At 42.3% G+C, this 14,764-nt stretch overlaps 1 protein-coding gene across 3 annotated transcripts in view; it reads left to right on the forward strand.

The window, feature by feature from the left end:
* The window catches only part of SEMA5A (semaphorin 5A), a 163,398-nt gene that overhangs the window by 104,323 nt on the left and 44,311 nt on the right, over nt 1-14,764 (forward strand). For all 3 annotated transcript variants that reach the window (XM_083748584.1, XM_083748586.1, XM_083748585.1), the window contains exons 7-10: nt 1,569-1,782; nt 2,813-3,098; nt 5,252-5,387; nt 8,856-9,060. In XM_083748584.1, coding sequence (XP_083604710.1) covers nt 1,569-1,782; nt 2,813-3,098; nt 5,252-5,387; nt 8,856-9,060 — 841 coding nt within the window. The remainder of the gene's footprint in view (nt 1-1,568; nt 1,783-2,812; nt 3,099-5,251; nt 5,388-8,855; nt 9,061-14,764) is intronic.

A 14,764-nucleotide genomic window follows, 5' to 3' on the forward strand; every position in this document is an offset into this window, starting at 1 on the left:
GCTGATGCTGTTCATGGCAATTCATAGGTTGAAATTAGATGAAATCTGTGGGAGAGCTTGCTTTAATATTGGGGCTAACCTGAATACTATTCATGCAATTTCATTTTTATTATTATCAACCCCTTCCCTGGCCGTGCAGTTGGTTACAGCCCCACTTAAGCCTCAGCCTGCAAGCCAGCATTGAGTTTCATGAGTCGTGGGGAGGAGTCTTTATGTAAGTTATGTAAAGGGAAAGGGACTGAAATTTTGTTCTGTTGGGATAGTGAGAAGGACCCTGAGTTTGATTGTTGTCAGAATTAGTTAATTTAAATTAAGTAAATTTAGATTATTTTAAAATAATAATCGAGAAATAAGGCCAATTTAAATTAAGATTTCCCCTTTTTGAAGTTCCTGTATTTATAGTTGGTTTCTATCACAATTAAGTCATTTTGGCTTGCAACCAAATGGAGTCTTTATACTATCTAGAAGCACAATATAAACCTTTTGGTCATGATGTGCGTATGCCTTGCAGAATTATACCCGCTCAGAGACAAGGAGCAGAATTGTGTGCGGTTCTTTCTATATACCTGTGAGGATATTAAGTAAGCGCAGTTAGTTGATCCAACAACCATGTTGTAAGTATCCAGAATGTCTGTACAGGACTGACAGTTAACAAGGCAAATGTTTTTAGGTATCAGGTTGAAAACTGCATAAATAGTCATATTTTGTCTGAATATGTTGCAGAAGTCAGAAAATTGACAGGCATGAAGCAAGAGTAGAAAAATAAGTACTCTAAGGATGGTCCAGTATAGCATCTCCTCTCATACCTTCAGTGCCTGTGATGATTTGCTAGTCCCTGGATCCACTAGAAATCCCATATTAAATGCAACATGTAACTTTTTTGGAGCTTTAAAAAAGTCCTTTGGGGGCTTCCTACACTACTGTGCCTCTCGCTTTGAGCAATGTCTAGAACTTGGGAAGAAAAATAACATAGCAGAACATAGATTCTGGATGCATGTTTGATGGCAGAGCCTCCTACACCAAGAGATCTATCACTCTGCCCCTGGTTTTATTTTCTGCTAGAAATTATTTATTTTTGTGCTCATTTATGTATTCATTTATAAGCTGCTTGTATCCTGAAGGCTTGAGGCTGGTAATGAAAGCAAAAGAATTCTAGCAAAAGAGAATCATATCCCATCATATCTCTGCTGGGTTAACTCTGGAAACAGGCTAGTCCCACAATGCTGCTGAGATTAGTGTACTCCAGTTAATGGGGCAGGTTCCTTTTAGAACACCTTTCTTTGCATTCTTACTGTTTGAATTTGATGCACAGATGGTATCATGAACAGGGAGACCATGCAATGCAATTAGAGTTAATGCTAGTGATTTTCTATTAGATTTCTTTCGATTGCAAAGTGTGCAAGTGGGAGTGCCGCCTTCTGTTTTCAGATACTCACCACAGAGCTAGAAAGTGGTTGTTGCTCTGTGTGAGAGGACTGAGAGATGCACGCTCTGTTGTGGCACGTAATGTTGTAGATTGATTTATGGTTTCCTGCTCAGTAATATGGTTTTAATTCTCTCCGTTGCAGCTAAATAACCTGGAAGAGACGCATGATCAGATCAGCGGCATGGCTCGCTGTCCATACAGCCCCCAGCACAACTCCACCGCTCTGCTTGCAAGCACTGGTGAGCTATATGCAGCAACAGTCATGGACTTCCCAGGAAGGGATCCTGCAATTTATCGCAGCTTGGGGGTGTTTCCTCCTCTCCGGACTGCACAGTACAACTCTAAGTGGCTTAATGGTGAGTGCAGAGACAACTGGTTGTTTACGTGAGTAAATATTGTTCTGAAGGAGCACAAGTCCTTTCTTGGTGCTTTTGAAAAGGTTGTTGCCAGTTTCTCCGGACTCTGGGAAAGTCTTCAACCACTGATGGTTTAAAGTTGGCAGTTCAGCATGGATGGAGGGGGGTGAGTGGGGAGGAAAAGGAGAGGAAAACAGAGAGGAGGTGAGAGAGTGTAAGAAGAGGCAGGGACACGTCCACAGCTCAGTCACAGAGGGCTTGCTTTGTGAGCAGAAGGTCATGGGTTCAGTCTCCTGCACTGTCAGCTATAAAGATCCTTGGCACATGGACTCCTCAGTCTTTGGACTGCATCATTAAATTCATTGCTATTATTTTAATGCACATGGCAATTTACAGACCTGAGTGAGCAAAAGCAAAAAAGACAGGCTTTGATCCCCAAGGAACTGGAAATGGAGGAATACAACATGGTGAGAGAAACAAAGATGGCAAGGGACGAATGTGTACAAATGCATCAGCTGTGCTTCAGCTTGATTACAATTGGGGATGGGGACTAAAAGACTCAGCGGAAGACCTTTCCAAAGGAAGGACCTGAAGAGTGAATGGATGGAACCAGTTAAAAGAGCAGGTGTCTGTAAGGCAGCTGAGCTTGGGGGAGTAAGCACCACCTGGCTGGAATATTCTCAAGTCATAGCCTAGGCTTCTTTAGGAGGAAGGGCAGGATATAACAACAACAACAACAATAGCCATAACAATAATTTATTTATACCCCGCCCATCTGGCTGGGCTTCCCCAACCACTCTGGGCGGCTTCCAACAAAATATTAAAATACAATAATTAATTGAACATTAAAAGCTTCCCTAAACAGGGATAAAATAATAAATAAAGCATCAACAATTTAAATGTACAGATAGGTACTGTCACAATCACAAGTAGATGTGGCTTTTAAACAGCAACAGCAGTCCAGTGTAACATTTGTTTCTCCTTTTGAAAATAGTTGTTTTCTGATATTTTGTCTATTGATGCATTTCAGAACCAAATTTTGTGTCTTCTTATGACATTGGGAACTTCGTCTATTTCTTCTTCCGAGAGAACGCAGTGGAGTATGACTGTGGCAAAATAGTCTTTTCCCGAGCTGCTCGAGTTTGCAAGAATGACATTGGAGGCAGGTTCCTGCTGGAGGACACCTGGACCACCTTCATGAAAGCTCGTTTGAACTGCTCCCGCCCTGGAGAAATCCCATTTTACTACAATGAATTACAGAGTACGTTCTTCCTGCCAGAACTGGACTTAATCTACGGGATCTTTACCACTAATATGTATGTAGTTTATGAAATATTTTTATTTCTAGAATATTCAGAATGAATTAGAGAAAAGAGTTGTGCTGCCTGCTCCTCCTGGGAAATAGAATTGATACTGAAAAAATTCTTAGACAAGGGCTCTTGGAGGAACGGAATAGGAAGTGTTGACGGAAATACATCCATCCATTGCTTATAGAAGTGCAGGTACCTGAGGGCAGGCAAACTTCTCAAACCAGAAAACTTTTGTTGATGGAGTTTTTAGTTTAACACAACTAAATGGAAACTTCCTTCCTTGAAAGGAGTTTTAAGCAGAGATTGGATGGCCACCTGTCATGTATGATCTAGTTGAGATCCCCTCATTGCAGGCTTGGACTAGATGACCGCAGGGGTCCCTTCCAACTCTGCAATTCTATGAGTCTGTGATTATATGTCTAAGGGAGCAGTTATTTATTAATTGAAATATTTGTCTCCTGTGCTTTCGGCTTCATCAAGAATCTTCAGTGCTACTAACAAGTCCATTAAAAACAATCATGAGATCCTTTTTTAAAAACAAAGGAAGCATAAAAACAAGCAGGCAAGGAAACACCTATAGTCACCACAGCGCAGCATCAATATCATGTAGTGTGGGAGAGCAGTTGGTCAAAGGCCCTAAAGAGCAATACTGTTCAGATGTCATCAAGGAGGACCCATGAGGGCCTCTCAAGGCAGGGTGCAAAGGAGAAGACCTCATCCTCTGTTCCCACCAGCTGAGCTTCACCTGCTGAAAATGCAGAACAGGACCTTTTCTGTAATAACAGGACTGTCCTCCAAGATCTGAGTGTCCAGGCAAGGTCATGCAGGAGAAGGCAGTCCTTTAAATAAGTTTGGTCCTAAGTTGGGGGTTGGGGGGGGGGCTTTAAAGGCAGTGAACAACATGCTGAATTGAATTGGAAGCCAATGCAATTTATATAAATCAACTTCTTTCTGGTTGTTGTGGTAGCCCCAGTGTTGGTAGTGGAATACTTTTTTTAGGGAGTAGGATTGTTCTAACAGTTTCACTTAAACAGAATGTTTTGGGTAAAAGTCTACCAACTCCTGTCTACATCTTTTCTTAGAAAGAAATATAATGCTGGTGTTTTACCCCATGAATTATTTAGTTGAAGTACTTCCATATCTGCTTCCACTCAGCACTGAAGATCTTTTATCTTGCTCTTCAGCTAAACTTTTTATCAATATTCTTAAAACTTCCAATTCAATTTGCTGTTCTGCTGAGCTAGTTTTCCTTGTGCTTTTCTGACAGCACCAGCTTGTAATTTGCTCCTGTATCTGAGCCACTCAGCTGAAAGCGCTCCTGCTTAGGAGCTCTGCATTGTGCCATCTCTTTCCCTGGAGGGCAGAACCTTTGGGTAATTAGCCGACCCAGGGCAATGATGATCTTAAACAAATGCTTAATATGTTTTAAGATACACCCAGGCTAGTCAGTCAAGAAGCATAGAGATGCTGTTCTGCAGTGACGCTGGAAATAAATGGAAGCTAATAACAACAACAACAACAACAACAACACCTTTATTGTCATTGTACAACCTATGTAAAATGAAATTAAACGAGGCCCCCCCCCAAACACTCAGTCTCTTATCGAACAACACACCACCTAGACAGTTTTTATTAGCTTCAGAGTGGCAGATTTCATTATTTCAATTTATGTTAGTGGGTGATAGTTGCTTAAAAAAATCCTGGATAAGTAGAGAGAGCTTTCAGCCCTCCTTACATCCAGAATTTTGAGGGGTTTGGACAAACAAATGAAGTAAGATGTTGCACCTGGGAGCATGCCTTTTCTCCCTGCCAACCCCTAAATTGACAATGAGCAAACCACACCATTCTTGCCTCTTTCTTTCACATTGCCTCTTTCTTTCACAGATGAATTACATGTGGCTATTAGCACAGGGGTGGCCTGTGGCCCTTCAGATATCGTTGGACTCCAACTCACATCAGCATCTGCCAACCAGCTGTTGATCAGGAGCTGTAGTCCAGCAGCACAAGGAGGACCTTGGGTTTCCCACCTCTTTGTTAACATGCTAGCAGTGCCCTTTTATAGCTATGAAGGGAAAGAGTTGCATTTCAGTCTGCTTGAAGTACTTCATCTTTTGTTTGTGTGTGGTGTTGCTTGTGTGTGTTTCTTCTTCTTTTTTAAGGAACAGCATAGCAGTTTCAGCCGTTTGTGTATTCAACATGACTGCAATAACTCAGGTCTTCAGTGGGCCATTTAAGTTCCAAGAGAACTCCCGCTCTGCTTGGCTGCCTTACCCCAACCCTAACCCCAACTTTCAGGTACTTGGAGGGAAATGGGTGGGGGCAGGGGGGAGGTACGGAATCATATGAATTGTCTTTAAACTGCTATTGCATTTTAAGAAGTAGCTGAGATGATGGGCGGATTGTTGTGTCTCAGCCCAGCATACTTCCAGTTTCCTTGTCATGATGGGATGATTAGAAAGAAGCTCTATCTAAATTGCTATAGGAAATGCCCCTGTGAGGGTTCACCAGAAGGTGGTGTGCCCAACTTCACGTTGAGCCAACGGGCAGAAATCTTCCTAAGCAGCCACTTGGTAATGGGTGACATTAATCTAGACCAGGGAATAAAGCAGACCCTCACAGGCAATGTGGCTGTGGACTGAATAAAACATGAGCAAATCGAGCCATCATTCCCACTAATGTGACTTGAGAGTGTGTGTTAGTGTACAGTGATAAATGGATGAATGGATGAATATTCTGCGAGGCTCTAAGCAAATGGCCTTCCAAGCAGCATCCTCTGAAGTCTTGTAATTACCTTCCATGCCTCTACATTGGTTGAATGAATGATATGTTATCACCTGATACAAACAAGCTCCAGAATGTCCCATCCTCAGAGATCACTGAGGGCATTTCTGCACTAAGAAGGAAGCACACCCAAAGCAGCACATCGCACATGGCAGGTGACCACCCCGAGGGTTGGTGATTTTTCCATGTTTCAATTTGGGCATTATGGAGCATGTGATCAGGGGAGCAAGATTAGAGCAGCAAAAACTACTGGTTTGCATCACTTCAGTTTATTCATTAGTTATATTAATTACCCTTAATACCCTGCAAGTAAATCTTTTCATTAAATTGGAAATGTGCATCCAGTTTTAACTCTGAACTATAGTGTACTCCAGAGATCAAAAATAAGGGGGAATAAATTTATAAAAACGATATTTAAAACAGGATTAGTTGTTTTGCAAGAGTGGAGATAGCCCTGTACTCATTATGACTACAGGGAAATATTTCTGTCCAACTGCAGTTGTGATCTCTGTCCTTACCATGCATTGATGTACACCTCTAATGATAATATGCTGCTAAAAAAACAGCTTCATTTGGGTATTTTGAGTGACATGTGTCACACATTGACATCCGTGTGGGTGCATACAAATAGCCCTAAAAAGAGGAGTCACTGTTCTCCATCAGTGTACTTGCCATGTTCTTGTTTCTCATACCTATCCTGAGTTGAGGTCAGGAACCAAATCCATTAATTTTCAATAGAATCTGTTTGAAAAGTTGCAATGTTGTGTAGTTCTCTTTAGAGCTAAGCTTTGAAGCCAATAAAACAATATATGTATATTTAAGAGCCTCAGAACAGTCCTAAGGAAGAAAACACGTTTAAATAAAAAATCAGTCCAAAGTAACTGAAAATCAGAGAAACAATTATAGTTAATGGGTTGGGAAGGGGTGAACATGCTCACAACTGAAGAAAAAAGCTCTGTCTCACCAAAAGCACTATTTTTGACCCCAAAGGTTTAAATGGGTCAAGTTGTGGCATAGCTCTATCAGCAGTGCTTTTTTCTAGAAAAACTTCACTCACCATGAAGTTGCTACACTAAGTGCCACACTTTTTGACAACAAAAAAGAGGTGCCAGGACTGTGTACACTTGAGTACCCCCTGGAAAAAGCACTGCCTAGCACAGGGTCAGCAGACTTTTTCAGCAGGGGGCCGGTCCACTGTCCCTCAGACCTTGTGGGGGGTTGGACTATATTGTGGGGGGAAAAATGAGCGAATGCCAATGCCTCCCAAATAACCCAGAGATGCATTTTAAATAAAAGTACACATTGTACTCATGTAAAAATTCCTGGACCGTCTGTGGGCCAGATTGAGAAGGCAATTGTGCCGGATCTGGCCCGCGGGCCTTAGTTTGCCTACCCATGGCCCTTTCAGGATCTGCTTCTTATGTACACTGGGTGTCCGGTTGGGAAGTCTTGGATTGGTAAAACAGTGGACAAAGTTGGTAAGACCTGGGGTTAGAATTGCCATCAAAAGTCACCTAAAATCGTGATGTCATCTTGGAAATTCCTGCTTTGGAGAAGCCTCTAAGGAAGGTTAAGAGCAATAGAATGAGGCTTGATGAGACCAGTAGTACAACTCTTTCTCTGCAAGTGTCTCCCAGCCCCCACTCAGGAATGCAAGAAAAACTTTGAAAGGACATGGTACTCTTTGAATGTCCTTAGAAAAATATCATTGAATCTGAGTAGGCAGTGTGCAAATGCAGAATGCCCATTTTTATTATGGAGGCTTTAGCAAGTTCTCCCCAACTTCATCTCTGTGGAGACAAAATTATTCTGTCCAAACACAAGTGAAGTCACAAGTGGATACAGAACTGAATAATTTCTCCCCTTCAGATGTCGAACAAGACACCCAGTCCTCATTTAAAGAACAAAATGATTGAGTATTAAAAGCCAAAGAGAGCTTAAAGATTTTATTTTATGAAACAGTTGTCTTGTTTCAGACAAAATGTGGGTTGGCTGCTGCCTTATGACATCATGAATCCCACCCCTCCTCAGACCAAGGTCACAACTTGATTTTGTTCTTTAAAGTAGGTTCTTGTTGTTTTTTAAAAAAGAAAAGATTGCTTAAATGTAACCACATGGAGCATTTTATTCTTAAAAAAAACACAACTTTAAACTAACTAACAGTTTTGAAAAATAAAAAAGGCAGATGTCCTATCTGAGCCATCAGAGTCATCAGTGACTAATTGGCTGTTAAGTACAAGTGCCAGAGGCAACATGAAGGCAGGGAAACCTTGAGGTTGCTCAACAGGAGGGAGGAAAACAATTATTTCTGCTTGTTATCCTCCTCTGCATGCCTCTTGTGTGGAAAGGAAGGCAGCAACTTTGTACAGGCAGGAGAAAGGTGGTGTGGTAGACATGTAGACAAATCTACCCTCAACCTGAGCATGATTTTAGACCCTTTGGAATTTGAGGATATGTAGGTCATCCTCTTCCTAATCAGCCTGAGAGAACACAGCAAGACGGTCTGCCTCCGGCCAGCTCTCTTTGGTCTGGCAAGATGGAGCTTGGCAAGGAATTTCCTGCTCCACCCTGGCTTTTGTCTCAGGCGAGGCACCATGGCAGAGAAGAGGGCCCTTGAAGAGTTGCTGCTGCAGCTGCAGGAGGAGGCATCTGTCAAAACCCTACATTCTCTTCTCATATATTTGGGATGCATGTATATGGCCACCAAAAAAACCTCCTCCGGCCTTTTTTCTTTCATTGCCCTTAATTGTATTATTTGCTATATTTATTTTGTCATATATTTGCAGAGGAAGTATGAATGACTTGCCAGTGTGGAAAAACATTTTTCTTTGAAGTACATTGTGTAGCTCAGTGACCAGTCATTACTGCACAAATTTATGTAAGAACTAGCTTGGGGATTCTCTTATCTAGGGATATGAAGGGTTTGTCTTCATTCGCTAAATCTTTTATTATGACAATAGTAGAAAACCTATGCCTTTTCAGTGTGGCACCATGGACCAGGGTGCATATTTGAATCTGACAGAGAGGAATCTCCAAGATGCCCAGAAATTTATTTTGATGCATGAAGTGATCCAGCCCATCTCACCCTTTCCTTACTTCATGGAAGACAACAGCCGTTTTTCCCACGTGGTGGTGGATGTGGTTCAAGGCAAGGACATGCTTTTTCACATCATCTATTTGGCCACAGGTAAATGCTTTGTTAACAGCACTGGGAAATCCCCTGCTTCGGATATATTTTTTGGGGGGGGGGGAGGTGGTGGAGGTGTTTGATGGGAGTGACTGCTCATTAACCAGTCTGACTCTGCTTGTTAATCTTCTGGGCCCCAGTGTACCTTTTCTGATCTGTTGTGGAATACATGTTAATGGAGCTTCTATTACCATGGTTTTAAATAACCCCCAAGCTTTTTGGAGAAACCTCACTCCCTTGTTTTTGCCTTTCAATGTCCTTTTTACAAAGTTCCTCTTTTCAAATCACTTGTGACCATGTTTGACCTTCCCAGCAAATGTCCACTTTCATACATGTTGCATTTGATAGCGCATAGTCACTGTTCCCGGTTGGTACAACAACGCTTAAATCTCACACCAGGTTCCGGAAACCACTTAAGTCCAGGATTGTGTGCTCCACCCTGACACACGTGCACCTACTTGGCCAGTTCCATCACCAAAAGTTCTGGGTACAATCATTTAGGGTATCTTAAAAATAAAAAAATCTCTGTGTTGTAACTAGAACACGTATGTACCCAGCCTATATTGGAGTAATTGAAGTCTTCCATTACTGCAGTCTCCTTGATTTCATTATCCATCTCAAAATCCCCATAGGAATTTCATGGCATTGCTTGTGACAGGTAGATGTGGATCACATATTATTTCAAATTTTACATGTTTATCTGTGTGTTGCAGCTTTTATATTTTTACAATTTTGAAGTGCTTCATTCAAAGCAACCACATGGTACCTTATCTTATGTTACTTATTTATTTCCCATTTAAATTCTTCTTCATAGGATATACAACCCCCCTCCTTCAACATAGCTTATGAAATGATAAAAACACAACAATTTAAAACCAGCTGTTCAAAATCCACACTAAATGACTCATAAAATAACATTCATAAAAATGATGAGTACATAACTGTAGATGCATCACACTTTGTGTGCATACATAAAACAGGGCTTTAAAAATACAATGTCATATATAATTTACAGCTTAGTAGTTTTAAACCAGATTTTACCCTGCAGAGTTCTTCACTTTCAGACAGTGTAATGTTGCAGATATTTACCCTCCTACCTGGCAGCACTAATGGAGGCAGGACTTACAGTGGAGAGCCTTGAATCTGCATATTGCACGTTTTCCTCGAAACATTAAATAGTATGGGAAGCAAAGGAGGCAAGCGCAACAGGGCGAAGGGATGCAGCAGGAGGAGCCAGGGAAAAGCTAAGAGACAGAAATTACTCAGATGCAACTGATGATCTTTTGTATGTCTTTTGAGTTCTGAAGATTTTAAAAACACTAATACAGTGGTACCTCTGGTCACATACTTAATTTGTTCCAGAGGTCCGTTCTTAACCTGAAGTACCACTTTCGCTAATGGGGCCTCCTGCTGCTGCCGTGCCGCCGGAGCACAATTTCTGTTTTCATCCTGAAACAAAGTTCTTGACCCGAGGTACTATTTCTGGGTTAGCGGAGTCTGTAACCCGAAGCATATGTAACCCGAGGTACCACTGTAGTGTACAAAACTTCTCCCTCCATTCATTTTTATTTATAACTAACAACAGTGAGCTGCACAGCAAGTGTTTAGCTGGGAAAGTGTGTCTGTAGCAGAAGTCTTTTTAGCAGCAAGGTCGTAATTATGTGGATTTCTTTCAACTTGGCTGCTTTTAATTGCAGACAGAGCTTAAGAATGTTCATCCATTGTATCATATAGGAATGTTCCCTGACCCTCGTATACGGGTATGTTTTTTGTTTAGGAGAACCACAGTGCCCTTGCCCATAGTAACTGGAGACACAGTGGTGTGTCATTTACACTCTGGATAGACCCAAAGTTGTTGAGCTAAAACTGCCTCTGTAGCCAGCACCTTACCCTCCAGTTGTTGTTGGACTGTGGCTCCCATTATCAGCCCCAGCCAGCATGGCTAATGGTCGGGGGGGGGGCTGGAAGTTGCAGCAAAAAAAGAGAAATTAACCCTGAAGAGGGAAGCTTGGAAGGTGTTAGTGCCAGACTTAGGTAAAATGAGACAGGTTCCCATTGTTCACCTTTGTAGCCACAAATACATATACAGTGGTACCTCGGGTTACAGATGCTTTAGGTTACAAACACTTCAGGTTGCAGACTCTGCTAACTTGGAAGTAGTACCTCGGGTTAAGAACTTTGCTTCAGGATAAGAACAGAAATCACGCGGCAGCAGCAGGAGGCCCCATTAGCTAAAGTGGTGCTTCAGGTTAAGAACAGTTTCTGGTTAAGAACGGACCTCCGGAACAAATTAAATACATAACCAGAGGTACCACTCTACTTGTTTGCTATGCTATATAAATCTGTGCCTTGGCCCATTAGCAATTTATCACACAGCCCAGCAGAATAAATCTCTCTGTGCTTGGACTGTGCATACTTACCGTAAGTTCATGTGCAAGTTTGGATATGTGGATCAGGGATGTTTCTAGTCTGTGTGTGGTTTCAGGGCAGGAACCAGAAGTGAACCTTTGAGCTGACAAAAATCTTGAAAGAGCCACTCCTAGCGGTTTCTCTATTTCTATCTGTCTTGCCTTGTTCCTCACTCGCTCTCTCCCTCTCCTTCCAAGTGCTCAAATACAGTCTCATAGGATTTTTTAAAATAAGAAAATTAAGTATCACATTTTCTTGTAGAGATTTATCCTGTAGTCTCCAGTTTTCCATAAAGGTGCATAGTAATTACTTTTGAAGCATCAGTATATATTCCTGCATCAGCCCTTTGTGGAGTTGCACCCTCTTTCTTTCTGCTTCAGTATACATGGCATGTCTACAAAACAGCACTTTGTGCTCATAACCTCTGGTCCAGTGTTTCTCACCTGAGACCTCCTGGGCCACTGAGCAAATCACATTTGAAAATGAAGGAAGTATTAAAAGCAGTTTTAAACATGGCATAGCTGGACAGTGTGTGAGTACTGTTCAGAAACTCCATAGGAAGCTAAAGTCACTATGGCGTCCGTTCATGTCTATGTGTTTGGGTCACTTGAACATTATCCCAGCCCCATGGAAGCCCCATGGGACAGTGGCTCTCATGTGGTTTGGGGAATGGGCAAAGGGCCCAGTATCTGTGGTTGGCAGCAGAAGACGAACAGGCTGCACCTTGTCTTGCCAAAGCCCATTATTTGCAGGGAAAAGGTTTCTTTTGGAGGAATACCTCAGTGCCACAGAGGTCATTATCCCCTTGCCATACCCCAGTGTGGGGCCCTCCAGATATTGTTGGACCATAGCTCACGTCTTCCCTGGGCATTGAGTATGCTGGCTGGGGAAGATGTGGAAACTGGAGTCCAATAATGTCTCGAAGGTATCACATTGGCTCTCTCTGCCTTACCCTAACCAGTCTTAAAATGCCTTCTCCCTCGGTACTGTAGAAGGACAGAATCAATCAAGAAAGGGCCCCCACTTGGCTGCTTGCTTCTAGCAACCTGTTTTAGAAGGCTGTAAGGAGCAAAAGCTTCTGGGGTATGAATGAATGAATCTTTATTTGCGTCAGCTATTGGCCATAGCAATAAAACAACAATACAATATACAAAGAATAGAAATAAAAAGTCAGTTATCTAAAATACATTTTAGGGGTTTGAATCAATAGTCAAATAGTGGATCCTATTCTGATTGCCCCAGCTAAAAACCTTACAACCTTTGCTGTCACCTGCTCATCTTGATCTGCCAAGAGAAAGGACCCTGTGGCAGTGCTTGAGCGACCTAGAATGGACAATAAAAGAGGGGTGATAATCTCATTCCTCAAGTCTTAATCAAGAGTGCAAGCCAGAAGGGCACGCGCCACCAACTCGGGAATGCCATCTCCACAGGGACATAAGAGTTTTTCATGTGGAATCTGTTGGAATCGTCCCTCAAGTACAGCCAAGGGCAATACATTCAATCTTGTGAGAGTAAAAGCGTGTCTATATTTTAGAATTGCTAGGTTATGCAGATAGGGTGCCAGAGAGTCAAAATGGGAAGGAAGGTGGAAAATAGGCATACCATGGGCAAAATTTCCTTATTGAGGCCAAGTTGTTCTGGCGCTCGATATCGTTTAGGCGTTGACAAATTAGACTGTTTGCTTTACTAAAACCCAAAGTGAGTAGCTGTTGTGGTGATAAACCACAAGAGTGAAGTTTTTGATAGACAATTTTAGTCCAGGCGCTCTTGTGACAATCTTGCAGCACTAGGGATATTAGACTGGGGGGATTTGAATTTAGGTGAAGCCAAGAGTTAAGTGTCCTAGGCCAGATCCGTAATTCTACTGAGGGAAGATTAGCCTCTGTGCGCAATGATGTGCTTGGGGCACAGGGTGGTACAGAGAAAATTTGCCTTAAGAACTTTGATTGGACAGCTTCCGTAGATGCAAGGTGAGTGCCTGTCCCGATCTGAGCCCCATGTAACAACTGTGCTAGGGGTTTAGCTTGGAACACTTCCAGGACTGAGAGTATATGTTTACCACATTTTGTGTGGAAAAAGCGTGTCAGAATTTTGGCGCTTTGGGATGCTTTTTCCTTTGCACATTTCTGGTGTGCTCCCCATGACCCTGTAGACTGGAAAATAAGGCCAAGATATTTGAAAACTTTGACCTGTTCAATTAGCTGGTTGTCCATGCACCATCTATGGGCCCTATAGTTTATTCAGAAAACCATGACTTTTGTTTTCTTGTATCGTATTTTTTGCTCTATAAGATGCACTTTCCCCCTCCTAAAATTTAAGGGGAAATGTGTGTGCATCTTATGGAGCAAATGCAGGCGGGAGGCTCTGCTCAGCGCTCCCTTTAAAGAGCCGCACACACACTCCACGCGCTGTTTAAAGGGAGCGTGGCTCTTGGGGGAGCCTTAGCCGCTCGCAGCCTCTCCTGGACAGGGGGAGAATTCATGCCACTGCCCGGGAGAGGCTGCGCGCAGCTATCCCATAAGCCAGGACAGCAAGCTGTCCTGGCTTATGGGATTCAGAATGTTTTTTTTCTTGTTGTCCTCCTCCAAAAACTAGGTGCGTCTTATGGTCTGGTGCGACTTATAGAGCGAAAAATACAATGCGTCTTATAGGTCGAAAAATACGATAATTCACGGCCAGCTGTTCTCTCTGGCAATATCCTGAAAATGCTCTGATTAGTCTTTTTAGGCCTTTTTTTGTCTGGAATAGAAGAATCGCATCATCTGCATATAATAGTATTGAGATGGGTTTTGTGGCCAATTTAGGGGTGGAGATGTTAGACACTGGACAATGTCATTTATATGCAAGTTGAACAGTGCCGGGGCTAGGATACACCCTTGCTTGACTCCCTTTGTGGCTTGTATAGATGCTGTAAGTTGTCCATTTGTGGAGCAGCACACTTTCGACACTGTATCTTCATATAAGCATTTGATCAAGTACAGTAGTCTTTTGTCTATACTTGAGGAGTTCAGCTTATCCCAGAGTCTTATTCGCGAAATTGAGTCAAATGCAGCTTTCAAATTGATGAAAACAGCGTAAAGCACACCACATGGTTTCTTAGCTTACTTGTCTATGAGATGTGCTAGAACAAAGCAATGATCTAGAGTGGATCTGCCTTGCCTAAATCCTGCTTGCTCTTCGGTGAGAATAGCCTCATCGTCTATCTAGTCGGCTAGTTTGTTATAGAAGTGCTTTGCATATAGTTTACTAGTTATAGGTAACAAACTGATTGGTCTGTAGCTAGCCAGATCAGATG

This window comes from Podarcis gaigeae, assembly GCF_964106915.1.
Source record: "Podarcis gaigeae genome assembly, chromosome: 7".
NCBI classification, from domain to species: domain Eukaryota; kingdom Metazoa; phylum Chordata; class Lepidosauria; order Squamata; family Lacertidae; genus Podarcis; species Podarcis gaigeae.